The sequence below is a fragment of the Urocampus carinirostris genome, chromosome 7 (assembly GCF_059441175.1).
Source record: "Urocampus carinirostris isolate Australia breed hairy pipefish chromosome 7, RoL_Ucar_1.0, whole genome shotgun sequence".
NCBI classification, from domain to species: Eukaryota; Metazoa; Chordata; class Actinopteri; order Syngnathiformes; family Syngnathidae; genus Urocampus; species Urocampus carinirostris.
This window is the reverse complement of record NC_142355.1, coordinates 4,070,089-4,097,055: the sequence shown is the minus strand read 5'-3', so window position 1 is coordinate 4,097,055 and position 26,967 is coordinate 4,070,089. Positions and strand designations below refer to the sequence as shown.

The 26,967-nt window shown below is 41.4% G+C and overlaps 1 protein-coding gene across 4 annotated transcripts in view; it reads left to right on the top strand.

The window, feature by feature from the left end:
- magi2b (membrane associated guanylate kinase, WW and PDZ domain containing 2b) overlaps positions 1-26,967 on the top strand; it is a 260,147-nt gene that overhangs the window by 192,887 nt on the left and 40,293 nt on the right. For all 4 annotated transcript variants that reach the window (XM_088339562.1, XM_088339565.1, XM_088339564.1 and 1 more), the window contains exons 10-11: positions 6,404-6,933; positions 8,284-8,452. In XM_088339562.1, coding sequence (XP_088195688.1) covers positions 6,404-6,933; positions 8,284-8,452 — 699 coding nt within the window. The remainder of the gene's footprint in view (positions 1-6,403; positions 6,934-8,283; positions 8,453-26,967) is intronic.

Below are 26,967 nucleotides of genomic sequence, written 5' to 3'. Positions count from 1 at the left end.
TCAAACTTATTACCCCCTTAATATTCCCAAAGCTTGCAAAGACGCGAATACGTGTCGAGAACACGTGCGGATTCGGTGTCCGTACGATGTCACTCAAATGCATCGTTCCATCATTCGAAAGGTTAAAGTCTTGGGATTCAAGAAATGCCAACCATTCCTTAGTTTCTATTTTCTTTTTCGCTCGCAACTTTACTGTGCACATGACAATAAACACTTGGAATTGAGTTTAATTTAAAAATAGACACTCCATTCCATCCATTATCTGCACCGCTTATCACAGAAACATCGAGTTCAGTCTGAAACAAGATATATAGCCGGAGTAGCTCACCGAAGTCGTTGGTCCGTGGTCCTCTTATATCCGTGAGTGTAGTAAATCCAGGAGAATAAAATATTTACAAATACAGAAAAGTAAAAAATGCTTTCTGTATGCCGTCAGCCACGTGCTATACACATTCATTTTTTTTGGCCAATTGCAGGCTTTGTTTTGCCGTTTAAGCCAATGCCAGCCTGTAAATGATAAAAAGGATCCGCCTCTTGACCTCCGAATAACTTTAGCCAATAGTGATCGATTCAAATGATGATTGACACATTGGTTAGCCAATGAAACGTCGGTAAATAAATCCCAGCATACACCGCGGACTACTTGGCCTTCGGGGGAAAATCTAGTCGGCGGCTGCAAATTAGTTGGAAGACTTTGTGATTTAATATTGATCCATAAATAAGGCGCACTGTATTATAAGGCGCATGGTCAGCTTTTGAAAAAAATAAAGGCTTTTTGGTGCGCCTTATAGTGCGGAAAATACGGTAATATATTTTGCTTTTATGGCTCTTTGAGTCCGACCCCTGATGTAGAGATTTCTATTTTCAATTTTTGTCCACAACGCCGACTAATCGTTGCAGCCCTATCGGTGATTTGGACTTCATTGTGTCTCTTGTGGCCTTTTCTCTCTTTGTGCCTATTTTTTTCCTCTTCATCTTTGTGCTCCTCGACTTTTATTCCTCCTCCCAGCATCCCTTCTTTTCTGTTTTGTCAGCTTTCTCCTCTACCCTCCTCTTTCTCGGTTCCCATTTTCTCTCCCTGCAACTTGCTGCTCTCCCCTCTGTGACATTGCCAGAGCTGCACAAACACACATTCATCGGGGCACTTCCTGGCTGAGATTAGCTGGCCTATTTGAGCTGAGCGACATTGCTCTCAGGGATTGCGCGTGACGATGCATGCGACACGTATGTTTGCGCGTGCGCACTGAGCACCCTCCAGTGGTGTGAAGTGGAGGATTTAAGGCCACCACATTCGTCATGGAATTGCCACTTGAAAGTGAAAATCTATAAATGTCCGCACATAAAACCACTGCGGGGACCATCCATCGTCTAAACCGTAAAGTTTTTCCCTCCTCGTAGATCACCTCTATTTTTTTAAGGAAAAAACATCTATTGTGAGGCCAAAGAGGAAGTGTTGGAAAGAGTTTTTTTCTGCAACTTGTAGCCGTTCTCGTTAAAGTCGGGGTCCGTAACAACTCCTACCGACGAACTGGCTGTCCTGGTGAAAAACATCGAAGCGCACAGGGAGTGCAGTTGCTGTGTTTTACGGACAGGGTTGGGTTGCTTTAACTTGATTACTTTCAATTACTTTTGGATTACTCCAATACCAAATATGCTAATAAAAGACAAAATAAACTAAATATGAATCAAATGATGACTCACAACACATGGTAAGCTTCCTCTCCTGGCTTTGATCTCTTTGATCTCCGGCAAAACTAACATCAAATGCGACAGAAACAAAATGAAAAGAAATGAAATGATCTGCATTTATATAGCGCTTTTCAAGTCTAGACTTCCCAAAGCGCTTTACAGTGTGCTTCACATTTCCCAATAGCGGCCGTGCAGCCATGTAAGGCGCTAACCTGCTTATTAGGGGTATTAAGGGTTCAGTGTCTTACCCAAGGACACTTCGACATGTAAGACGGAGGAGCCGGGATTGGAACTGCGATCTCTTGATCCCAAGACGAGCGCTCTACCTCCTGAGCCACTGCCGCCCCCAAACAGCTTGCCAACATCATTATTGCCGTTCCATGTATTCCGTTACTCCCCAAGCCTGCACAAAATTTAGTAATTTTATTCATATTTAGTAATATTTTATTCATGCAGTCCAAATTGTTAAAATTAGATGATTTAATTACATTTTTCACTTGACAACTGTTATTTACGGTCAACCAAACCATGGTGCCAGAAATCATCCAAAAAATATTCATTCGGAAAAAGGGAAATTATAACTTAAGGGGCTGTCGTAAATTCAAAATCCCAAAGGTGAGAACAACCAGGAAAAGTATGAAGTCGTCCGAAGGGGCGTGCAGCCGCAAATCAGGACTCAAACGTTCGACCCGAAGGAATGTCGGCACGTCAACGGTGACATTTCCGCAGAGGCTTCCTTGTGTACGTACTCGATATTCATAAAGATTCATCGACCTTCTCTCTCACCGCTGCGTCGCTCCCGTGCACTCCTGTGTGTCGTCTGCAGGACTCACCGACATACTGATATTGGGTTTTATGGCGCATTTAAACGGGAGGGTGTGTTGCTCCTGCACGTGGGTTTTTAAGTGAGTGCTCTCGTACGCACCAGCTTGCACAGTGCTTCTCGACTACAGACCTTGCCCTACTTAGGGACGATCGTTCGTAAGTTGAATGTATTTTTAAGTTATAAATATCTGTAATTTTTCATTGTTTGCTTGACAAAAATCAATGAAATGATACAGTAATTTCAGAATATTCATAAAGTTAAAAATGATTTTCTCACTTAAATAATCCTTTTAATTGCCTTATTAAAAAGTTGATTTGGTAAGAAGGTTTCTTGATTCCTTTTTATTTTGAGTGTACTGCGACTACCTTGAAACTGTCTTATTTTCGTCCTTAAATCTAGGTGTAGTTTGCAGCCGGTAACCAGGGTTGGGTAGGGTTACTTTAACTGGATTACTTTCAATGACTTTTGGATGACTCCAATACCAAATATGCTAATAAAAGACAAAAGAAACTAAATAGGAATAAAATGATGACTCACAACACGTGGTAAGCTTTCTCTCCTGGCTTTGATCTCTTCGATCTCCGGCAAAACTAATATCAAATGCTACAGAAACAAAATGAAAATAAATCCAAACAGCTTGCCAAAGTCATTTTTGCCGTTCCATGTATTCCGTTACTCCCCAAGCCTGCACAAAATTGAGTCCATTTTATTCATATTTAGTTTCTTTTGTCTTTTATTAGCATATTTGGTATTGTAATCAACTTAAAGTAACCCTACCCAACCCTGGTTGCTTCAGTGCTATATTTTGTATGTTTAAGGTTTATATAAGTATGAATGAATGAATGAAAACTTGGTTTCGAACATTAAAATAAAAATAGAACAAAAACAATAACTCAACAACAAAATAATGTTACGTAACATGTTCGAAAAGGGGTAGTCAGAAGCAGATGCTTATTTTCCCTACCCCTTTATCTTCCCTATTAAACACATTTTACAAATCCTCTTCTCCTCTTATGTCTAATATAACAAAATCTCATGGATATACTTATTACATAGGTCAGATATCAATAATTATAATAATTACAATAATCCCATATTTTATACAGAAATCTTCGTAATACCCATCCCTCAACGTAAAATGCGCCTAGTTACCAAACATCACTGCGGCACCAATGATAATAACAATAAAGATAAAAATAATATTTATAATAACAGTTATGATATAATAATGGCAACAATAACAACAAAGTTACCATAGTTTTAAACGCAGTATTTCCAATCTCCCTCATATCCCATTTTCTTCATCTCTGTATTTCGCCAGTAATGTTTTTTTGTATTTAAATTTGAATTTAAATTTGAAAACATGAATTGTTGGACATTTTTTGATCTCACCTTGTAAAAGTATGTGTGTGTCTGTGTGTGGAGTCAAACTTTGGAATCATTTATATATATATATATGTCTTATGGGCAGCACGGCGGCGCAGTGGTTAGCGCATGTGCGGCACAGTTCATGTCTTGGGAACCTCCTGCGTGGGTTCAAATCCAGCTCCAGACTTCCTGTGCGGAGTTTGTATGTTCTCCCCGTGCTTGCGTGGGTTTCCTCCCACATTCCAAAAACATGCATTTCAGGTGAATTGGCCGGTCTAAATTGTCCCTAGGTGTGAATGAGCGAGTGAGTTGTCTGTCCCTGTGTGCCCTGCGATTGGCTGGCTACCAGTTCAGGGTGTCCCCTGACCACTGCCCGATGATTGCTGGGATGGGCTCCAGCACCCACGCGACCCTACTGAGGACAAGCAGTGTAGCTGATGAGATGAGAGATGTCTTATAATATAAACACGCATATTTTTAAAGGGACATTGTGTATATAGCACCTTCCAGTGGTAAAAAATAGAGTAATTCATCCAGGAAAAAAGCAATATTGAATTGTATAGTGAGCATAAAATACATGAACTTTCATACAAACATGCATTTTTTTATTTACTTGTAGGTGAGGGGAGCTGACATGATTGTTCACCAACTTACTTTAGAAAACATCATTCAATTTCCAACCGTTTCATTATACGTCACTGCTGGAACCAATTCAATTCTTATTTAGAGATACCACTTGAATTATCATAAGGTGCAATTATTACGACGAGATAACGGTAGGAGCTATCAATGACTGAAACAAATGATACCTGAAAACCCATAAAAAATGATTTTACTGAATATGCAATACCACATGCCTACATCACAACAACTTCCGACACTCATTTCTTTTTTTTTAACTTTTTATTTCTCACACACATTTTGACAGAGGTTAGAACCGGCTTTTTTGGCTCAACTCATTAAAAAGAGCCGGCTCTCAAACGGCTCACTGGCTTTGATGATTGTTATTACGAATTATGTTGTATAAAGAAGTTAAGAAAAAAAGTATAAAAGGAGAAAATACAAAAAAGACAGGTTTGTGGTTATCCCTTTAATCGGTATATTACCAACAATAATTTGATGCAGAAATGAATTAATAATTTGATGATTAAAATTGTGTGAATATATAGATTTATATTATATATTTGTCGCCGATTTACAATTTCAACCTCGATAACACTAAATTTTGGGGACCCATAGATCTCTGTTGGGACCAATGTTCCCTCTAATTTTCCACGGGTCTGAGCGTTCACACAAAGTCGGTGAGCAATGCTTGAAACAACAGTGAGCAACAGTAATCCCAAGTGTGGCAACTAAGTCATTAGTAGTACAATACACAACTGTATTTAATCACATTTTTTAGAGGAAGTACAATGTTGGCAACAAGATATAATTGGAAATTATTTGAATGCAATACAAACTTTTTCTTCTTTTTCCGTGTTTTTTTCTATTTTTTTTAAATACCTTTAAAAAATATCATTTTGTTTATTTTTTTCCTAGCTGTTTCTTTTTTCTTTTTGTTCTCTATTTCCTTCGTTTTCTTTTTTCTGGCTTTTTCTGAATTTGTTTTCACTACTTTTTCATTTTGGTATTTTTTTCTTTTTTGTTGTATTCCCCCTTCCTTTAAGTCATTTTGTGCATAATTTTACATAATATTTGGTCATATAGGGATGAAAGAAGCAAAAACAACCTGAAGAGCCATTTACGACCCGAAAGAGCCGGTTCCTTTTAGTTCTCGGAAAACTCTACTGACTTTACTCGACTTCGTTCTACTTCGACATTGACTTCCAAATACCGCATTTAGAACACAACGTCAGGGGAACCCTTGTATTTTTACCTTCATGCACTGTCACTTTGACTTAATTCGCTTCTTAATTAGCAATTTTGAGCCCTGATTTTTCTGAGCTGGCTAGATTTTCCTGTGCATGGAAAAGGTCTGGGTAGTGCGCAACATTGGTTGGGACCCATAGATTTTTGAGCATGCGAGTCCCCGGGACCCATCACTTTTTACAGGTAAAATGAACACTGGTATGGTAACAATTCCACAGGCATATTTGGAAATGATCGCTACTCCATTTCCACCCATATTGTATCTTTGTCTGTAGTAATCCACAAAATAAGTGAAAATGAAATGATCTGCATTTATATAGCGCTTTTCAAGTCAATGACTTCTCAAAGTGCTATACAATGTGCTCCACATTTCCCAATAGCGGCCCTGCAGCCATGTAAGGCGCTAACCTGCTTATTGGGGGTATTAGGGGTTCAGTGTCTTACCTAAGGACACTTCGACATGTAACACGGACGAGCCGGGATTCGAACTGGGATCCCTTGATCCCAAGACGAGCGCTCTACCTCCTGAGCTACTGCCACCCAAGTGCTTTAATTTGAGCTGCCCAATAATAATATTTAATATTGGGTAGGTCTAGGCCCACTTTTTCTTTTTTTCCGACACTTATATCTTTGTGTGTAATTTTCTCCCAGGTGACGTCATCGTCTACGTAAACGACATCTGCGTTTTGGGCACGACGCACGCCGACGTGGTGAAACTGTTCCAGTCGGTGCCCATCGGTCAGAGCGTCACCCTGGTGCTCTGCAGGGGTTACCCTCTGCCCTTTGACCCCGAGGACCCCAACGCGGCCAGCAGCAGTTCCATGACGCCCATCGGGATGGAACATCGCCCCCTGGTGTTAAACGGACGTAGCAGCTACGATCCCTACCTGGAGTACCTTTCCCTAAGCTCGCAGTTGCCATCCCAGGCCCTGGCTCAGGCGGGGGTGTCTCATCCCGGCGACACCCACCTGGACGGCTCTTCGCTGCCGCCCACCACGCCCGGTTCCTGCTCGGCACTCACGCCGCACGACGACAACGTTTCCATGGCCTCTTCGGGGACGCCGGGTGTTGCCGTGGCGACAGCGCAAGCGGCCGAGCTGTTGACGGTTACTATGGTGAAGGGAGCCGAGGGCTTCGGGTTCACCATCGCCGACAGCCCGACTGGCCAGCGAGTAAAACAGGTCGAGTATTAAAATATTGATATCATTAAACATGGAAGTCATGTCCAAAAATGTGTTTATGATCATGTCCTGCATCATGTTAGGGGAAAAACTATACAGTGGAACCTCTGTTCTCGACCATAATCCGTTCCAGAACCCTGTTCGAAAACCGATTTGTTCGACCACCGAAATCATTTTTCCCATTAAAAATAATATAAATCGTTTTAATCCGTTCCAACACCCGGAATGTTTACCTTGAATGTTTAACGTAAACATAAAGCTAACCCAGGCTAATCGTACGTTCGCGTTATCGTAATCTTCCGACGAAAGATTACGTGTATAAATAAAAAAATCCGGTCGTTTACAAGTCATTTAGCACCACAAGTGGCTAGCGCTTCATTGGAAAGGGGGCTCCGTTCCAACTCCCTGAATTTTGGGCTCAGTTCCAACACCTCGAATCATAAAGCTAACCCAGGCTAATCGTACGTTCGCGTTATCGTAATCTTCCGTACGAAAGGTTACGCTAACATGAACGTGTATAAATAAAATAAATCAGGTCGTTTACAAGTTATTTAGCACCCGGGTCTCCACAACAAGTGGTGAGCGGTTCATTGGAGGGGGGCTCCGTTCCAACACCCTCAATGTTGTGCTCCGTTCCAACACCCTGAATGTTTACCTTGAATGTTTAACGTAAACATAAAGCTAACCCAGGCTAATCGTACGTTCGTGTTATCGTAATCTTCCGTACGCCATATAATAGTTTTTCAGTTTTTTTTTTGTTTTTTTGGGGTTTTTTTGCACACAAAAAACGGTCTCATGTAGCCCATTTCACCTCTATTCCAGATTTTCTCAGTCACTGGTAGCAGATAACAACATTTATTTTTAAAGGTATAATCTATTCTCATCTCATCCCATCTCATTAGCTGCAACCGCTTATCCTCAGTAGGGTCGCAGGGGTGCTGGAGCCCATCCCAGCAATCATCGGGCAGTGGGCAGGGGACACCCTGAACTGGTTGCCAGCCAATCGCAGGGCACACGGGGGTATTCGCTCATTTGCACCTAGGGACGATTTGGACCGGCCAATTCACCTGAAATGCATGTCTTTGGAACGTGGGAGGAAACCGGAGTGCCCAAAGGAAACCCACGCAAGCACGGGGAGAACATACAAACTCCGCACAGGAAGTCTGGAGCTGGATTTGAACCCACGCAGGAGGTTCCCAAGACATGAACTGTGCCGCACATGCGCTGACCACTGTGCCGCTGTGCTGCCATATTCTATTCTATTCTATTAAGCCAGTATCATTCTTTTCTTCGTCTCCCCACAAAATGTACCTTTAGCCACCTGAGGCTAACAAAGTTTTGCGCTTCCAGGTGCTGGATCCGAGCTCGCAGGCCGCATCAGGCCTGAACGAGGGCGATCTAATCCTTGAGGTAAACCAGCAGCCAGTAGCAGCAGCCGGGCACGGCCGTGTGGTAGAGATGCTAAAAGAGTGCCCCGTCGGAGCCGAAGCCACTTTGCTCATCCAGAGAGCGGCAACAGGTGAGGCAACGGTATTTTATTCATCTTCTGATTGGCAGAGCAAAAAAAGCAATATTTAAACCAGGGGTTTCAAGCTCAATTGACATGGGGAACCCCAGCTAGGGTCTGGATAAGGTTTTTATTGTCATTACCGTAAATTCCGGACTATAGAGCGCACCTGATTATAAGCCGCACCCACCACATTTTAAGAGGAAAACCGATTTTGTACATACACAAGCCTCACCTGTATATAAGCCGCATGCGCCCACATTTAAACATGTAACACAAACACAAAATTAGCCCAAACCCGACTTCAAGTCCGGCGATTGAAACTAAATGTCCTTCGTTAAAGTCCACTGTCTAAAAATCACAGCCGGCAAAATGATACCGGTACTTAAGGTTTGATGCAGACCTGCAGAGTCCAGGTCCCGTTGAAAGTAATCCAAGGAAAAAAGTGTATATTTCCAAAGGTAAGGGTGGGAAAAATATATCAGATGAACACAATTACTCACGCAACTCCTTTTCCTTTAGTTTTTACCCCCTCTTCTTTCCTTGTCTGTCCCTCACCTTTAGCGGTCCCCACTTAAACTCGGCACCCCGCGTTTGTTCCGCCCCTCATTTTTCATTCACCCGTGCAAATCATATCAGAATAAGTGTCTAAAATAAATACAAATAAATACATTACAAAAATATACAGTTGCAAATACATATTATACATGGGTTACACATATTTACAAAGAAAGACGGTACACCGAGAGAGTTTTCACAGCTTTAATAATAATAACAGCTTTGACAGGGCAGTTAAAGGTAGCAACACTCGAGCGCCGCTAGCGGACGTTAGAAAAATGACATAAATTGGCCGCATCACTGAATAAGCCGCAGGGTTGAAAGTTAGGGGGAAAAGTAGCGGCTTATAGTCCGGAATTTACGGTATATAAAAGTACAACAAAATTAGAGGACTTCTAAAAACGCGATTAAGAGAGCGGCTGGATAGCTGCATGCTGGCAGCGCGTATCCTTGGATTGAGCCAGGTCTTTGTGATTATTAAAATACACCTGTCCCGAATGTAGCAGTTTCCTAAGAGTTGTAGCTGCAGGTACGCCATTTCATGGGTAATGGATATGGCATTGGTGAAAAACAGGCTCAGCATGGTAGATTATGAGAGTTATGTAGCCTAGCCGCAGAAAGGCGCTATTGCCTTGTATCCTGACGCCGCCTCTGTGTCCTCACTGACCCAATAACAGTCCACAGAGTACTAGCTGGTGATCTCCTTTTTCCTTGCGCTCTTCTAACTTTCCTAAGTGTCCTTGGTCAAGACACTGAAACCCTAGACGCAGGCTGATTCCCTATCGATGTGTGAATGAGTACCGTATTTTCCGCACACCTAAAAGCCTTTATTTTTTTCAAAAGCTGACCATGCGCCTTATAATACGGTGCGCCTTATTTATGGATCAATATTAAGTCGCAAAGTCTTCCAACTAACTTGCAGCCACTGACCAGATTTTCCCCCGATCGCCAAGTCCGCGGTGTATGCTGGGATTTATTTACCGGCGTTTCATTGGCTAACCAATGTGTCAATCATCATTTGAATCGATCACTGTTGGCTAAAGTTATTCGGAGGTCAAGGGGCGGATCCTTTTTATCATTTACAGGCTAGCATTGGCTGAAGCGGCAAAACAAAGCCTGCAATTGGCCGAAAAAGATGTGTCAATCATCACTTGAATCGATCACTATTGGCTTAAGTTATTCGGAGGTCAAGGGGCGGATCCTTTTTAATCATTTACAGGCTAGCATTGGCTGAAGCGGCAAAACAAAGCCTGCAATTGGCCGAAAAAGATGAATGTGTATAGCACGTGGTTGACGGCATACAGAAAGCATTTTTTACTTTTCTGTATTTGTAAATATTTTATTCTCCTGGATTTACTAAACTCACGGATATAAGAGGACCATGGCTGCACATTATTATTGGACACAAGGACTTCGGTGAGCTACTCCGGCTATATATTTTCCCTGTATCTTGTTTCAGACTGAACTCGATGTTTCTGTGATAAGCGGTGCAGATAATGGATGGAATGGAGTATCTATTTTTAAATTAAACTCAATTCCAAGTGTTGATTGTCATATGCACAGTAAAGTTGCGAGCGAAAAAGAAAATAGAAACTAAGGAATGGTTGGCATTTCTTGAATCCCAAGACTTTAACCTTCCGAATGATGGAACGATGCATTTGAGTGACATGGTATGGACACCGCATCCGCACGCTTTGGGAATGTTAAGGGGGTAATAAGTGGGACTGAACTATCTGACTGTTTTGTCCACGTTCCCATTGTAGCGCCTTATAATCCGGTGCGTCTTATGTATGTCAAATATAGGACCAAAAACTATTTTTTCGGGGTGCGCCCTATAACCCGGTGCGCCTTATAGTGCGGAAAATACGGTAAGTGTGGATTGCATTGACTTGAAAAGCCCTGTAGTAAATGGAGACCATTTACCGTAACAAATTGCTAAGGCAAGGCAGGTTTATTTGTATCGCACAATTCATACACAAGGCATTTTACAGAAATGGCAAAGAGAAAAACACACAATTACAGTTAAAACATAGAAGAAAAGACATTTTAAAATGCATTAAAACCACAGATAAAAAAAAATCTCATTGTGTTTATTTTTTCCTAGCTGTTACTTTTTTCTTGTGCTCTATTTACTTTTTTCCTTTGTTTCTTTCTTTTCTTCTTTTCAGTTTTTTTTCTGAAATATTCCTTCTTTTTTTTTTCTCTTTTTTTCTCAGCTTTTCACTACTTTTTCATTTTGGTATTTTTTTCTTTTTTGTTATATTCCCCCTTCCTTTATCATTTTGTGCATAATTTTACATCATATTTGGTCATGTTGGGATTAAAGAAGCAAAAACAATCTGAAGAGCCGTTTAGGACCCGAAAGAGCCGGTTCCTTTTAGTGAGCCGAGCCGAAGAAGCCGATTTTCGAAAAACTCTACTGACTTTACTCAACTTTGTTCTACTTCGACCTTGACTTCAAAATACCGCATTTAGAACACAGCATCAGGGGAACCTGTGTATTTTTACCTTCATGCACTGTAACTTTGACTCAATTCGCTTCTTAATTAGCAATTTCGAGCCCTGATTTTTGTGAGCTGGCTAGATTTTCTTCTAAATTTTCATTGGCAATAACCAAAGCGCTAGCAATGGATGGTTGTTCTCGGAAATTATTGAAAGGCCAAATAAAAACATCTGGCCCACAAGCCGATATCTGACATGCCTTTGCTACATAATCTGAAGTCACTTCAGAAGTGCCGCTAAAGTAAAACTCCAGAAAGAAAAAAGGTCATCCCAATACTTGAGGGTCCGGAATAAAAAACAGTTTTTGGTTTTCACCCGATGGACATAATTAGTAACCTCTGACTGAGGACTTGTCCACCTCCAGGCTTGCGTGGTATTAAAAGGTCAAAAACGCCGCCGCAAGAAGCCTTCAAATACATTTTACTACTTGTCGTGGCATGGCAAGACAAGGTTCACGGTTCACAGGTTCCTCAACCACCTAGGTGATCGGAGCAACACTCACTGTGGTGTGTCTTGGGCAGGATTGGGTAGGGTTACTTTAACCTGATTACTTTCAATGACCGTATTTTCCGCACTATAAGGCGCACTGGGTTATAGGGCGCCCCCCCCCCAAAATAGTTTTTGGTCCTATATTTTCCATACATAAGGCGCACCGGATTATAAGGCGGTACAATGGGAACGTGGACAAAACAGTCAGTTAGTTCAGTCCAACTTATTACCCCCTTAACATTCCCAAAGCTTGCAAAGACGCAAAGACGTGTCGAGAACACGTGCGGATGCGGTGTCCGTACGATGTCACTCAAATGCATCGTTCCATCATTCGGAAGGTTAAAGTCTTGGGATTCAAGAAATGATAACCATTCCTTAGTATCTATTTTCTTTTTCGCTCGCAACTTTACTGTGCATATGACAATAAACACTTGGAATTGAGTTTAATTTAAAAATAGACACTCCATTCAATCCATTATCTGCACCGCTTATCACAGAAACATCAAGTTCAGTCTGAAACAAGATACAGGGAAAATATATAGCCGGAGTAGCTCACCGAAGTCGTTGTGTTCAACAATAATGTGCAGCCATGGTCCTCTTATATCCGTGAGTTTAGTAAATCCAGGAGAATAAAATATTTACAAATACAAAATAGTAAAAAAATGCTTTCTGTATGCCGTCAGCCACGTGCTATACGCATTCATCTTTTTCGGCCAATTGCAGGCTTTGTTTCGCCGTTCAAGCCAATGCCAGCCTGTAAATGATAAAAAGGATCCTCCCCTTGACCTCCGAATAACTTGAGCCAATAGTGATCGATTCAAATGATAATTGACACATTGGTTAGCCAATGAAACGCCGGTAAATAAATCCCAGCATACTGCTAAGCATCATTGAAATCAATGATGAAATGCTGCATTCGACTGCTATATGTCCCAACAAATACAATGCACTCAATACTGTCCTGTGATATACCAGTATTAACTCAGGTAGTCTGCGGAATGAGCGCCCCTGCATTTTGTATATAATCAGACGGATGGACAGACAGACCCTTATTGTCTCCAAAGGGACAGGCCCAGCAGATAAACAATACGATAGATAGATAGATAGATAGATAGATAGATAGATAGATAGATAGATAGATAGATAGATGCCTAGAGAGATAGATGTATAGATGTCTAGAGAGATAGATGTATAGATGTCTAGAGAGATAGATGCCTAGAGAGATAGATGTATAGATGTCTAGATAGATAGATGCCTAGAGAGATAGATGTATAGATGTCTAGATAGATAGATAGATAGATAGATAGATGTCTAGAGAGATCGATTTCTAGAGAGATGTCTAGAGAGATAGATGCCTAGATAGATAGATGTCTAGATTGATAGATGGATAGATGTCTAGATAGAGAGATAGATGTCTAGATAGAGAGATAGATGTCTAGAGAGATAGATGTCTAGAGAGATAGATGTCTAGAGAGAGAGATAGATGTCTAGAGAGATAGATGTCTAGATAGATAGATGCCTAGATAGATAGATGTCTAGATTGATAGATGGATAGATAGATAGATAGATAGATAGATAGATAGAGAGATAGATGTTTAGATAGATGTCTAGAGAGATAGATGTCTAGATAGATATATGTCTAGAGAGATAGATGTCTAGAGAGATGTATGTCTAGATAGATAGATTCCTAGATAGATAGTTAGATGTCTAGAGAGATAGATGTCTAGAGAGATAGATGTCTAGAGAGATAGATGTCTAGAGAGATAGATAGATGTCTATAGAGATAGATGTCTAGAAGATAGATGTCTAGATAGATAGATGCCTAGATAGATAGATGTCTAGATAGATAGATGTCTAGATTGATAGATGGATAGATGTCTAGATAGATAGATAGATAGAGAGATAGATGTCTAGATAGATGTCTAGAGAGATAGATGTCTAGAGAGATAGATGTCTAGATAGATATATGTCTAGAGAGATGTATGTCTAGATAGATAGATTCCTAGATAGATAGATAGATAGATAGATCGACAAAACCTTCAAAAAGGTTGATAGAGGAGGAGAGTGGAGAGTTAGCAAATGAAACAAGTTTGTCTGCAGCGGATCGATCTCAGAGTAATCAAAATATTCCAGGCGGCCTGTATGATACTTGGTCAATGAAGGGTTAAATAGTCCTTGAATATGGCCATGAACAAAGTGTACAAACCCTGTATTGATCAAATCCAGTTTGAACCCGTAAGGCCCTTTGAGAAGAAATTTCAGTCCCTCAGCCCCATCCAGCCCCCACACACAAACTCAATTATGTAACTTCACTGAAATGCATTGCACCTTATGCAGTAGCATCATTGACCTAGATCAGGGGTGTCAAGCTGGTTTTAGCTCGGGGCCACACATGCTTTAAAAAAATCTCACGGCGGCCGGACTAGTAAGTTTAAGAGAAAGAGAGAGGGAGAAATAGACAGAGAAAGAGAGGGCGGGAAAGAGAGAGCGATAAACAGATAGGGAGAACAAGGGAGACAGAGTAACTGAGTAAAGAGAAAAAAAAAGTGAAAAAAGAGAAAGACAAAAAGAATAAGAGAAGTGAAACGACAGAAAGAAAAAGAGTCAGCAGGAGAAAAAGATATAAAGTGAGGTGTGAGAGAGAGAGAGAGAGAGAGAGAGAGAGAAAAGAAAGAAAAGGAAAAAAAGGAAATTAGAGCAAAATAAGTTAAAAAGACACAGAGAGAGAAAGAGACAAAGAGCAACAAAGAAAGAGAAAAAGAGAGACACGGAGAGTGAAAGAGACAGAGAGTGGGAGTAAAGGGGTGGGAGAGAGAGAGAGAGAGAGAGAGAGAGAGAGAGAGAGAGAGAGAGAGAGGGAGAGACAGAGAGAGAGAGAGACAGACAGAGAGAGAGAGAGAGAGAGAAATAAATACAAGTACCGTGTCTTTGTTGGAGGCACCTGGCTTTGGCAACATCAAGTTGACGTATTTCCACCTGCAGCTTGTTTTTCTCTTGTTCTTCTCTGAGTGTTGTCTCGCGGGCCGAGAGAGAGAGAGAGAGAGAGGTCGAAAAAGGGAAAGAAAGAGGTTGAGAAAGAAAGAGAAAAATGGAAAGAAAGAGAATTAAAGTGTAAATTAGAGAGAGAAAATAGAAAAAGAGCAGACATAGAAAAAGAAAGAGTTAGAGAGTGAGAGAGAAATAGAGAAAAAGAGAGATAAAGAGAGTGAACAGGAGAAATAAAAAAAAGGGAAAAATAAATAAAGAAGTAAAATGGAAAAACACTACCACAATTGTTTTGCAAGTGTTAACCGGCTTCGGTGACATCCGGTGGAAATATTTCAAACCACAGCTCATTTTTCCTCTTGCGCTTCTCTCACTGTTGTCTGGCGGGCCGGATTCAAACCATGGGTGGGCCTGATCTGGCCCGCGGGCCGCCCGTTTAACACCTGTGACCTAGATAACATGTTACATGCTTGTTATGCGTAGCATCTAATAAGGAGCTCTATTGATAGGAAAGACTTCAGAGACTAATTAGCATTTCTGCCTCTATACTGAAGCCTTCGCTGGTATGAAACAAAAGTATTTTTGATTGGTTTCGCCCAATTTATTTTTAAATGACACAACGTAAAAGCCATTAAAAAAAACAATATTTGCAAAACGATGCACTAGGGTGCATTCAGAGAACCCTTGACTACAACTGGACCAAAGAAGAGAAGAAGAGAAAAGAAAAAGATGGTGGAAAAAAGCCATGTAAAACGAAATGATTTTAGAAGAGTAATGAATATACTGGGGCAGTGGTTAGTGAGCAACAGCGATCCCTAGTGTGGCAACTAAGTCATTATCAAACATGTCCAAAACTTGACATTTTGCGGAGTTTCCGGCAATGCAAAATTATTTTTCACTTTTGAATGAATTGACTCATGTATTATTGCAAAGGTTGTACAATTCTTTCACAAGATTTCTATTCTCTTTCTATTTTTTTTCCTGGTATCTTTTTTCGCATAGCACTAACATTTTTGGGGGCTTATTTAGTCGGTTGCACGATACACAACTGTAATGATTCACATTTTTTAGTGGAAGTAGAATAGAATAGAATAGAATATGCCTTTATTGTCTTTGTGACAACATGGGATATGCTGTGACAACGAAATTGGACGACTCCAGTTCCACATTTACAGTGAGGATAAGGAGACAAAAAGGAACAAAGAACTAACTGACTTTGTTGTAAGTAGGCTTAGTTTTCCTCCTACAATGTTGGCAACAAGATTGAATTGGTATAATTGGAAATTATTTGAATGCGACACAGACTTTTTCTTATTTTTCCCTGTTTTTTTCTAAAAAAAAAAAATAATTCCTTTAAAAAAAATCTGTTTATTTTTTCCTAGCTGCTACTTTTTTTCTTTTTGTTCTCTATTTACTTTTTTCCTTTGTTTCTTTCTTTTCTTTTTTTCTGATTTTTTCTTTCTTTTTTCTTTACCTTTTGTTTCTTTTTTTTCTCAACTTTTCACTACTTTTTCATTTTGGTATTTTTTTCTTTTTTGTTCTATTCCCCCTTCCTTTAAGACATTTTGTGCTCAATTTTACATAATATTTGGTCGTGTAGGGATTAAAGAAGCAAAAACAACCTGAAGAGCCGTTTGGGACCCGAAAGAGCCGGTTCTTTTTAGTGAGCCGAGCCGAAGTAGCCGGTTCTCGAAAAACTCTACTGACTTTACTCAACTTCGGTCTACTTCGACATTGACTTCAAAATACCGCATTTAGAACACAACGTCAGGGGAACCCTTGTATTTTAACCTTCATGCACTTAATTCGCTTCTTAATTAGCAATTTGGAGCCCTGATTTTTGTGAGCCGGCTAGATATTCTTGTGCGCGGAAAAGCTCTGGGTAGTGCGCAATCGCGCACATATGCAGCTTAGAGGGAACATTGATGGTAGTATCGGTTGGATCCGATACCGTTCCTTTTTGCTCGTAAATATCGTGATCATTGAATAATCGAACTCTCCCCCTTGAGCTAGTTCACCGTAAATTCCGGATTATAGAGTGCACCTGATTATAAGCCGCACCCACCACTTTTTGGGTGAATTGCTACTTTTGTTCTTACACGAGCCGCATACATGTATAAGCCGCGTGCGCCCGCATTAAAACTTGTGACACAATCACTAGATTAACCCAGACCAGGCTGTCAGTTCCACTATTGTAGGGGGGTTTTTAAGGGTTATTGTTCTATCTTCGTTATTCATTATCCATTATCCGTTATCGGTCAGTTCATAATACGCTACAAAGCCTAGGAGCCGGGACACTTACTCTCAGCCAAAAGGCCAAGCTAAGGTCCTAGCCCTAAAGCCTTGCTGCGATCATTGCGAATAACTACATAGATGGTATACAATTCTAGATCCACAGTTGGCATCATAAACAGAAAATGATACCGTAATTAAAGTATGATGCAGACTTGTAAAGTCTGGGTCCCGTTGAAAGTAATCCAAGGAAACAAAATGTATATTTCCAAAGTTAAGGGTGTGGAAAAAAATATATATCCACTATTGTCTGCTGCGACAACAGACAGATCTACCGGTAACTCAGCTTTACCCCAATTCCCATCAGCCCGCGTTTGCTCCGCCCCTTCTTTTTGATTGGTCCGTAGAACACATAACAGAATAAATCTCTAAAATAAATACACCCTCATTACGTTCCCTCATTATCGGAACGTACCTCAACTTTACAGACAATGTATGCTTAAACTTAGAAGTTGCAGTCTTCCTCGACGCATATATTCCACCGGTCTAAATCTTACCTTTTGTACTCGAGCGCCGCTGGCGGCCATTGGAAAAATTCCATAAATTAGCCTCTTTACTGAATAAGCCGCAGGGCTGAACATTTGGGAAAAAAGTCGCGGCTTATAGTCCGGAATTTACGGTATATTTACAATAAACAAGAAAATAGTCAAATGAAAGCTTTTAAAAAATGTTAGAGTGTTTTAACATAATCCTTTTGGATTTTGACGATACGATATGTTGCAGCCATACTTCACCTTGATTTGAAAGCTTTAATTTGTTTGTTTACTGAGCTCATAACTCAATATATTGGCGCAGTGTTGCCTCGGGGTTCTGTGACCTTGCTTTTAGATCCAATCCTCTTTACTTAAGGCAAGGAATGAAATGGATGTCTACGTCGAGTGTTTCAAGTGTTTTCATAGCATTCTTGAATCTCAAAACCCGAAGAATTTTCTATTGGCGTTCACAGTCACAATCTGTCACTTGAAGTGGGACACCAATGTCTCATTAGCTGCACCGCTTATCCTCAGTAGGGTCTATCTATCTAGACATCTATCAATCTAGACATCTATCTATCTAGGCATCTATCTCTATAGACATCTATCTATCTCTCTAGACATCTATCTCTCTAGACATCTATCTCTCTAGACATCTATCCATCTATCTATCTATCTAGACATCTATCCATCTATCTGGAGCCCATCCCAGCAATCATCGGGCAGTGGGCAGGGGACACTCTGAACTGGTTGCCAGCCAATCGCAGGGCACACAGGGACAGACAACTCACTCGCTCATTCACACCTAGGGACAATTTGGACCAGCCAATCCACCTGAAATGCATGTCTTTGGAATGTGGGAGGAAACCGGAGTGCCCGGAGGAAACCCACGCAAGCACGGGGAGAACATACAAACTCCGCACAGGAAGTCCGGTAGCTGGATTTGAACCCACGTAGGAGGTTCCCGAGACCTTAGAACTGTGCCGCACACGCGCTAACCACTGCACCACTGTAGTCTGAGCGTTCACACAAAGTCGGTGAGCAACGCTTGAAACAACAGTGAGCAACAGCAATCCCCAGTGTGGCAACTAAGTCATTATCAAACATGTCCAAAACTTGACATCAAGTTACATTTTGCTGAGTTTCCAGCAATGCAAAATTATTTTTCTCTTTTGAATGAATTGACTAATGTATTATTGCAAAGGTTGTACGGCCTACATACGTCGTTTGTTTTTACAATTCTTTCACAAGATATCCATTTCTTTTTATTCCTGACATATTTTGTCGAATAATATTAACATTTTGGGGGGCTTATTTAGTCGGTTGCACGGTACATAACTGTACTTAATCACAGTTTTTTTGTGGAAGTACAATGTTGGCAACAAGATTCACTTGATACAATTGGAAATGATTTGAATGCAACACAAACTTTTTCTTCTTTTTTCCGTGTTTTTTTTTCTACTTTTTTATTAAATTCCTTTCATTGTGTTTATTTTTTCCGAGCTGTTCCTTTTTATTGTTGTTCTCTATTTACTTTTTTCCTACGTTTCTTTCTTTTCTTTTTTTCTGGCTTTTTTTTCACTTCCTTTTGTTTCTTTTTTCTCGGCTTTTCACTCCTTTTTCATTTCGGTATTTTTTTCTTTTTTCTTCTGTTCCCCTCTTCCTTTAAGTCATTTTGTGCATAATTTTACATCATATTTGGTCATGTCGGGATGAAAGAAGCAAAAACAACCCGAAGAGCCGTTTAGGACCCGAAAGAGCCGGTTACTTTTAGTGAGCCGAGCCAAAGAAGCCGGTTCTCGACAAACTCTACTGACTTTACTCAACTTCGTTCTCCTTTGACTCGACTTCAAAATACCGCATTTAGGACACAACGTCAGGGGAACCCGTGTATTTTTACCATCATGCACTGTAACTTTGACTTAAGTGGCTTCTTAATGAGTCATTTTGAGCCCTGATTTTTGCGCGCAGCTTAGAGGGAACACTGGTCATAAGTATAGGTATCAAACGAGAGAAGAAAAAGCCCCTGAAGAACTATCAGCGGCGCACACCAGAAAGTGTTTTGACTGGACTGCATGTGTCACTCGGCGCTCTCTTTACGGAAAAGGACAACCGGGTCTTTTCGAGCAGCTGTGTCAAATTCAATTTCACGGTTTTAAAACTGAAGCCACGTGAGTGTATAGCAGCTAAAATCATATAAAGTTCACTGTGTATGCCAGTTTGCTTCTCAAGTATGAAAATAAAAAATAAATACATTTAAACAGGGGCGATTTTAGGTTTACAGCAGGGGTGTCAAACTCATTTGAACTCGGGGGCCACACGATAGAACAAACATTCTGTCAGGGGCCGGACTAGTAGATTCAAGAGAAAGAAAAAGAGAGATAAAGAAATAAGAGAAAGAGGGAGGGAAAAGGAGAGAGGGCGGGACAAAGAAAGAAAAAGAGAGAGAGGGAGAGAGCGTGAGAAACAAAAGATAAAAAGTCGCGAGAGAGGGGGAAAAGAAAGGGAGAGGAAGAAAGAAATCCAAAGAGAAATAGAAAGACAGAAGGAGAGAAAAGAGAAAAGAAAGTGTGAAGGGTATGAAGAGAGAAAGATAAAAGAGAGAAAAGGAAAAAAGGAAGTTAGAGCAAAAGAGGTTGAGAAAGAAAGAGAGAGAGAGAGAGAGAGAGAGAGAGAGAGAGAGAGAGAGAGAGAGAGAGAGAGAAATAAATAAATACAAGTACAGTGTCTTTGTTCGAGGCACCTGGCTTTGGCTACATCAAGTTTACATATTTCAACCTGCAGCTTTTTTTTCTCTTGCGCTTCTCTGAGTGTTGTCTCGTGGGCCGAGAGAGAAAGAGAGAGGGGTCAAAAAAGGGAAAGAAAGAGGTTGAGAAAGAACGAGAAAAATAGAAAGAAAGAGAATTAAAGTAAATTAGGGAGAGAAAATAGAAAGAGAGCAAGACATAGAAAAAGAAAGAGTTAGAGAGTGAGAGAGAAATAGAGAAAAAGAGAGATAAAGAGAGTGAACAGGAGAAAGAAAAAGAGGGAGAAATAAAGAAATCAAATGGAGAAACACTACCACAATTGTTTTGCAAGTGTTAACTGGCTTTGTTGACATCCGGTGGAAATATTTAAAACTACAGCTCATTTTCCTCTTGCGCTTCTCTCGCTGTTGAGAGAGAGAGAGAGAGAGAAAGAAAGAAAGAAATACAAGTACAGTGTCTTTGTTCGAGGCACCTTTCTTTGGCAACATCAAGTTAACATATTTCAACCTGCAGCTCATTTTTCTCTTGCGCTTCTCTGAGTGTTGTCTCGGAGGCCAGATTCAATCCCTTAGAGTCAAGTCATTTAGCACTCGAGTCTCCACAACAAGTGGTGAGCGGTTCATTGGAAAGGGGGCTCCGTTCCAACACCCTGAATGTTTACCTTGAATGTTCAACGTAAATATAAAGCTAACCCAGGCTAATCGTACGTCCGCGTTATCGTAATCTTCCCCATGAAAGATTACGATAAAATGAACGTGTAAAAATAAAAAAAAAGGATAAAGAAAAGAATTATGAATAGGATTTCTTACCTTTGTGGTGGTCAGCAGAAGACGCAGGTGGACAGTGGGGTATTCACTAGCAAGATCAGACACTAGCACACCTCCTTCATATTTTGCTCTTATTTCTTTCTTAAATGCAATAGTTGTACGCACTACTTTTCTTTTTTCAGCTGTAGCAACTTTGCTGCTTGCACTGACTTTCTTCGGAGGCATAATTAGGGGCTAAAACACTTGGTACACTTATTTTAAAAGCGAAAGCAAAACGAAGCACGTCCGCACGCGATAGCAGTTAGTCACAAAAACAGCGATCTACACGCATACGCCGCTCAGCATCGCCCCCTAGCGTACGCACTCACGCATTACCGGCGTTCGAACTCCGATTTTATGACCGAACAGCGAAGCTAGAATTTCTCATAATTTTTGGTCGGACTCCGATTTGTAGGAACTGAGAGGCGTTCGAAAACCCAGGTTCCACTGTACTCAGAAACGGCGGGCCATCTAACGGGCCACGCTTGCTGTATTTGCCTGGTTCAGTTCGATACCAAAACTGCCAGTATCGCCTTAGCATGAATATTTGCAGACGGAATGGAGGCAACGAGTGCGCAGCGGCCATTACTGAAACCCAGACAAGGTGTCAGACAGGCACCGCACGAGTCCTTCGGGCTTTGCGGCGTCGGGCGCTCTTCCAGTCTTATGCCGAACTGCGTCTCCTGACATTCCGCCTTGAAAGCCAGCCAATAGAGAGACACATGCCAAGCAACGAGTGATGTGTCACTAGCGAACGAAACGGCACTATGAGCCGACTCTCGGAATTGAACGACAGGAGCCGATTCCCTTCGAGACGTTTACTTTTGGTAAATGGTAAATGGTTTGCATTTTATACAGCGCTTTTTAAGTCTATGAAGACCTCCCAAAGCGCTTTACAATGTGCTTCACACTTACCCATTCACACACACATTCACACACCAATAGCGGCCATGCAGCCATGCAAGGCGCCTACCTGCTTATTGAGGGCATTAGGGATTCAGTGTCTTGCCCAAGGACACTTTGACATTTGACACAAAGGAGCCGGGAATCGAACCTGCAATCTCTTGATCCCAAGACGAGCGCTCTACCTGGAGCAGGGGTGTCAAACTCATTTTAACCCGGGGGCCACATGATAGAACAAACATTCTGTCGGGGGCCGGACTAGTAGATTAAAGACAAAGAAAAAGAGAGATAAAGAAATAAGAGAAAGAGTGAGGGAAAAGGAGAGAAGGCGGGACAGAGAAAGAGAAAGAGGGAGAGAGCGTGAGAAACAAAAGAGAAGTCTTGAGAGAGGGGGAAAGAAAGGGAGAGGAAGAAAGAAATCCAAAGAGAAATAGAAAGACAGAAAGAGAGAAAAGAGAAAAGAAAGCGCAAAGAGTAAGAAGAGAGAAAGAGAAAAGAGAGAAAAGGAAAAAAGGAAATTAGAGCAAAATAAGTTAAAAAGACACAAAGAGAGAAAGAGACAAAGAGCAACAAAGGAAGAGGAAAAGAGAGACACGGAGAGTGAAAGAGACAGAGACAGAGAGTGGGAGACAAGGGGTGGAGAAGAGAGAGAAAGAGAGAGAGAGAGCATGAGAGAGAAAGAGAGAGAGAGAGCATGAAAGAGAGAGAGAGAGAAATAAATACAGTGTCTCTGTGAGAGGCACCTAGCTTTGGCAACATCAAGTGGCCATATTTCAACCTGCAGCTTGTTTTTCTCTTGTGCTTCTCTGGTTGTTGTCTCGCGGGCCAAATTCAATCTCTTAGCGGGACTGATCTGGCCCGCGGGACGCCTGTTTGACACCCGTGGAATAAGCCATTAAAATTCCATTGAGGCTTTCTCTCGATTTCTTACTCCCGTTAGAGGGCGCTATTTAGCACATATAACCTTTTACTTGTAACAGTTCTAATTTGAGTTTCTCAACTGTTCTTGATTGATTTATTTTTCAATCTCAACACACCTCCTCCAAAAATGTTTGAAACGGAATCCCCAAATTGCTTATTACCACTATAACGATTGCTACAAAGCACAAGGACGAATACAAACTACAGAGATTCAAAGTGACCAAACCACGCCATTTTTCTCGACATTTGTTTTTGCTTAGCCTGTTGCCAGGTTTTGGTTTCGGGGGGTATCCTTAGCAGCAAGATGCCGGACAATTATATCAGCTCCCTCTAGGAGACGCTCATGGTATGTACAAATATCTCAACCTGCAATATGATAGTTTATGTATTTTGCAAATAAATATTTTTTTGTATGTAATGAATTCAGTTTTTACCACTATTAAGCGCTAGATCACAGGTGCCAAACAGGCGGCCCGCGGGCCAGATCAGGCCCGCTAAGGGATTGAATCCGGCCCGCGAGACAACACTCAGAGAAGCGCAAGAGAAAAACAAGCTGCAGGTTGAAATTTGTCAACTTGATGTTGCTAAAGCCTCTTGCCTCGAACAAAGACACTGTACTTGTATTTCTCTCTCTCTCTCTCTCTCTCTCTCTCTCTCTCTCTTTTCCACCCTCTCTGTCTCTGTCTCTTTCACTCTCCATGTCTCTCTTTTTCTCTTCCTTTGTTGATCTTTGTCTCTTTCTCTCTGTGTCTTTTAACCTCTTTTGCTCTAACTTCCTTTTTTCCCTTTTCTCTCTTTTCTCTTTCTTTATTCATACCCTTTGCGCTTTCTTTTCTCTCCTTCTGTCCTTCTATTTCTCTTTGAATTTCTTTCTTCTCCTCCCTTTCTTTTCCCCCTCTCTCACGACTTTTTATCTTTTGTTTCTCACGCTCTCTTTCTCTCTCTCTTTTTCTTTCTTTGTCCCGCCCTCTGTCCTTTTCCCTCCCTCTTTCTCTTATTTCTTTAACTCTCTTTTTCTTTCTTTTTAATCTACTAGTCCGGCCCCCGAGAGAATGTTTGTTCTATCGTGTGGCCCCCGAGTTCAAATGAGTTTGACACCCTTGCGCTAGATGAAAAACCATGTCCCTTTGGTATGTTTTCATCCTCCCATCCAGAGGTGGGTAGAATAGCCAACAGATTTACTCAAGTAAAAGTACTGTACTTTCACAACATTATGACTCAATAATAAGTCAAAAGTAGTCATCCAAATAATTACTTGAGTAATAGTAAAAAGGTACATAGCGAAAAAAAACGCTGAAGTAACTTTAACAACCATTCAATCGAATCATTGAAGTCCATCCAATTAATAACGAATTACAAATCTCTGTCCTGGTAAGTTTGTGTACTCAGTTTGTTTAAGTGGATTAAAAATATATACAGTCTATGTGAGGCTAGAGCTATATACACTGCACATACGTTACAGAAAAAAATAATGTTCCTAACCCTAAAAGCACCTAAGCAGAGACAGACAGATGCGTACTTTCATAGAGGGGATTTAAGTACCGTATTTTCCGCACTATAGGGCGCACCGGGTTATAGGGCGCACCCCCCAAAAATAGTTTTTGGTCCTATATTTTCCATACATAAGGCGCACCGGGTTATAAGGCGCTTCAATGGGAACGTGGACAAAACAGTCAGATGATTCAGTCCAACTGATTACCCCCTTAACATTCCCAAAGCTTGCAAAGAAGCAAATACGTGTCGTAGACACGTGCGGATGCGGTGTCCGTACGATGTCACTCAAATGCATCGTTTCAAATATCATTCGGAAGGTTAAAGTCTTGGGATTCAAGAAATGCCAACCATTCCTGAGTTTCTATTTTCTTTTTCGCTCGCAACATTACTGTGCATGTGACAATAAACACTTGGAATTGAGTTTCATTCACTCAACTCATCACAGCAACATCAAGATCGTTGATACCGGGAAAATATAAAGCCGCATAGCTCACCTAAGTTCTCACGTTCAATACTGATACGCAATCATGGTCTTCTTACAACCGTGAGTGAAGTAAATCCAGGAGAGTAAATTATTTGCGAATACAGACTAATAAAACATGTTTCTTTATGGTGTACTTTAGCAAGCTTGCTAAGCTTGCTACGCCAATGCTAAACTCGGCCAATTGCAGGGTTTGTTTTGGCCATCTAGCCAATCCGAGGCTCCGAATAACTTCAGCCAATAGCGATCGATTTAACGGATGATTGACACATCTTTTTCGGCCAATTGCAGGGTTTGTTTTGGCGCTCTAGCCAATCCGAGGCTCCGAATAACTTCAGCCAAAAGTGATCGATTTAACGGATGATTGACACATCTTTTTCGGCCAATTGCAGGGTTTGTTTTGGCCCTCTAGCCAATCCGAGGCTCCGAATAACTTCAGCCAATAGCGATCGATTTAACGGATGATTGACACATCTTTTTCGGCCAATTGCAGGGTTTGTTTCGGCCCTCTAGCCAATCCGAGGCTCCGAATAACTTCAGCCAATAGGGATCGATTTAACGGATGATTGACACATCTTTTTCGGCCAATTGCAGGGTTTGTTTCGGCCCTCTAGCCAATCCGAGGCTCCGAATAACTTCAGCCAATAGGGATCGATTTAACGGATGATTGACACATCTTTTTCGGCCAATTGCAGGGTTTGTTTCGGCCCTCTAGCCAATCCGAGGCTCCGAATAACTTCAGCCAATAGCGATCGATTTAACGGATGATTGACACATTGGTTAGCCAATGAAACGCCGGTATATAAATCCCAGCATACACCGCGGACTACTCCACGTTCGGGGGAAAATCGAGGCGGCGGCTGTTGCGTAAGTTGCGAGACCTTGTGATTTAATGTTGAGCCATATATAAGGCGCACTGTATTATAAGGCGCATGGTCAGCTTTTGAAAAAAAATTAAGACTTTTAGGTGCGCCTTATAGTGCGGAAAATACAGTAACTGGTTCAATGTAGCATTGTCATTAGGGCAAAACCAGTTACGAATCGAATGGACTGAACCATTTCAAGCCAGTATTTCTGACGCTGCATTGTTCATATATTTGTTTTGTTTACTCTTTTCATTTTTTATCGGTCTACTGGTGATCCCAAGAGCCAAGGTTTGAGAGCGTTCTCAATCCGGGCACCGGTGCTGTGGAATGCTCTTCCCCCTGAGATCCGATCTGCAACCTCAGTGGAAATGTTTAAATCTAAGCTTAAAACACATTTCTACTCTAGAGCATATGAATAACCTATACTTTTCCTGGACAATAGCTCTGTATTATTTGTAATTGCAACATCCATTCATGGCGGCGCCCCTGTTCGGCTGCGGCTGCATCGGCTCGCAACGGTTTTTTTACACGTCGGCCATAAGATCCAGTCTTCGACTCAGTTTTGACGGCGCACAAAGTCGGCTCGAACTGCAGATTAAAATACGATAGCAGTTTTTTTTTTTTTGGCTGGATATGCGATCATCCAGACATAAAGCGCTTGGTGCTACGACCACTCGGGAGTGTTTATTAGCCACGGACTGCTATGTCAACGAGACCCAGCGGCCTACAAAGCAGCGAAGCAGAGTGGCAAGACAGCGGCGTGACCGCCGGACGAGAAAGCGAGGTTGTCGGGCCGTGCTAACAGCTAGGCTAAAGGCTAAACCCTGCAAAACGCCTCTCCCATCCATTCTCCAACGTTCGCTCTCTGGACAATAAACTGGACCATTTAACAACTGGAAGTGGCATCGAACCGCGAGATGACGAACTGCTGCGCTAAAATTCTGACGAAGACATGGTTAATCTTATCTATCCCGGCTGACGTTCAAAGAACCTGTGCGGGTCAGATGTAT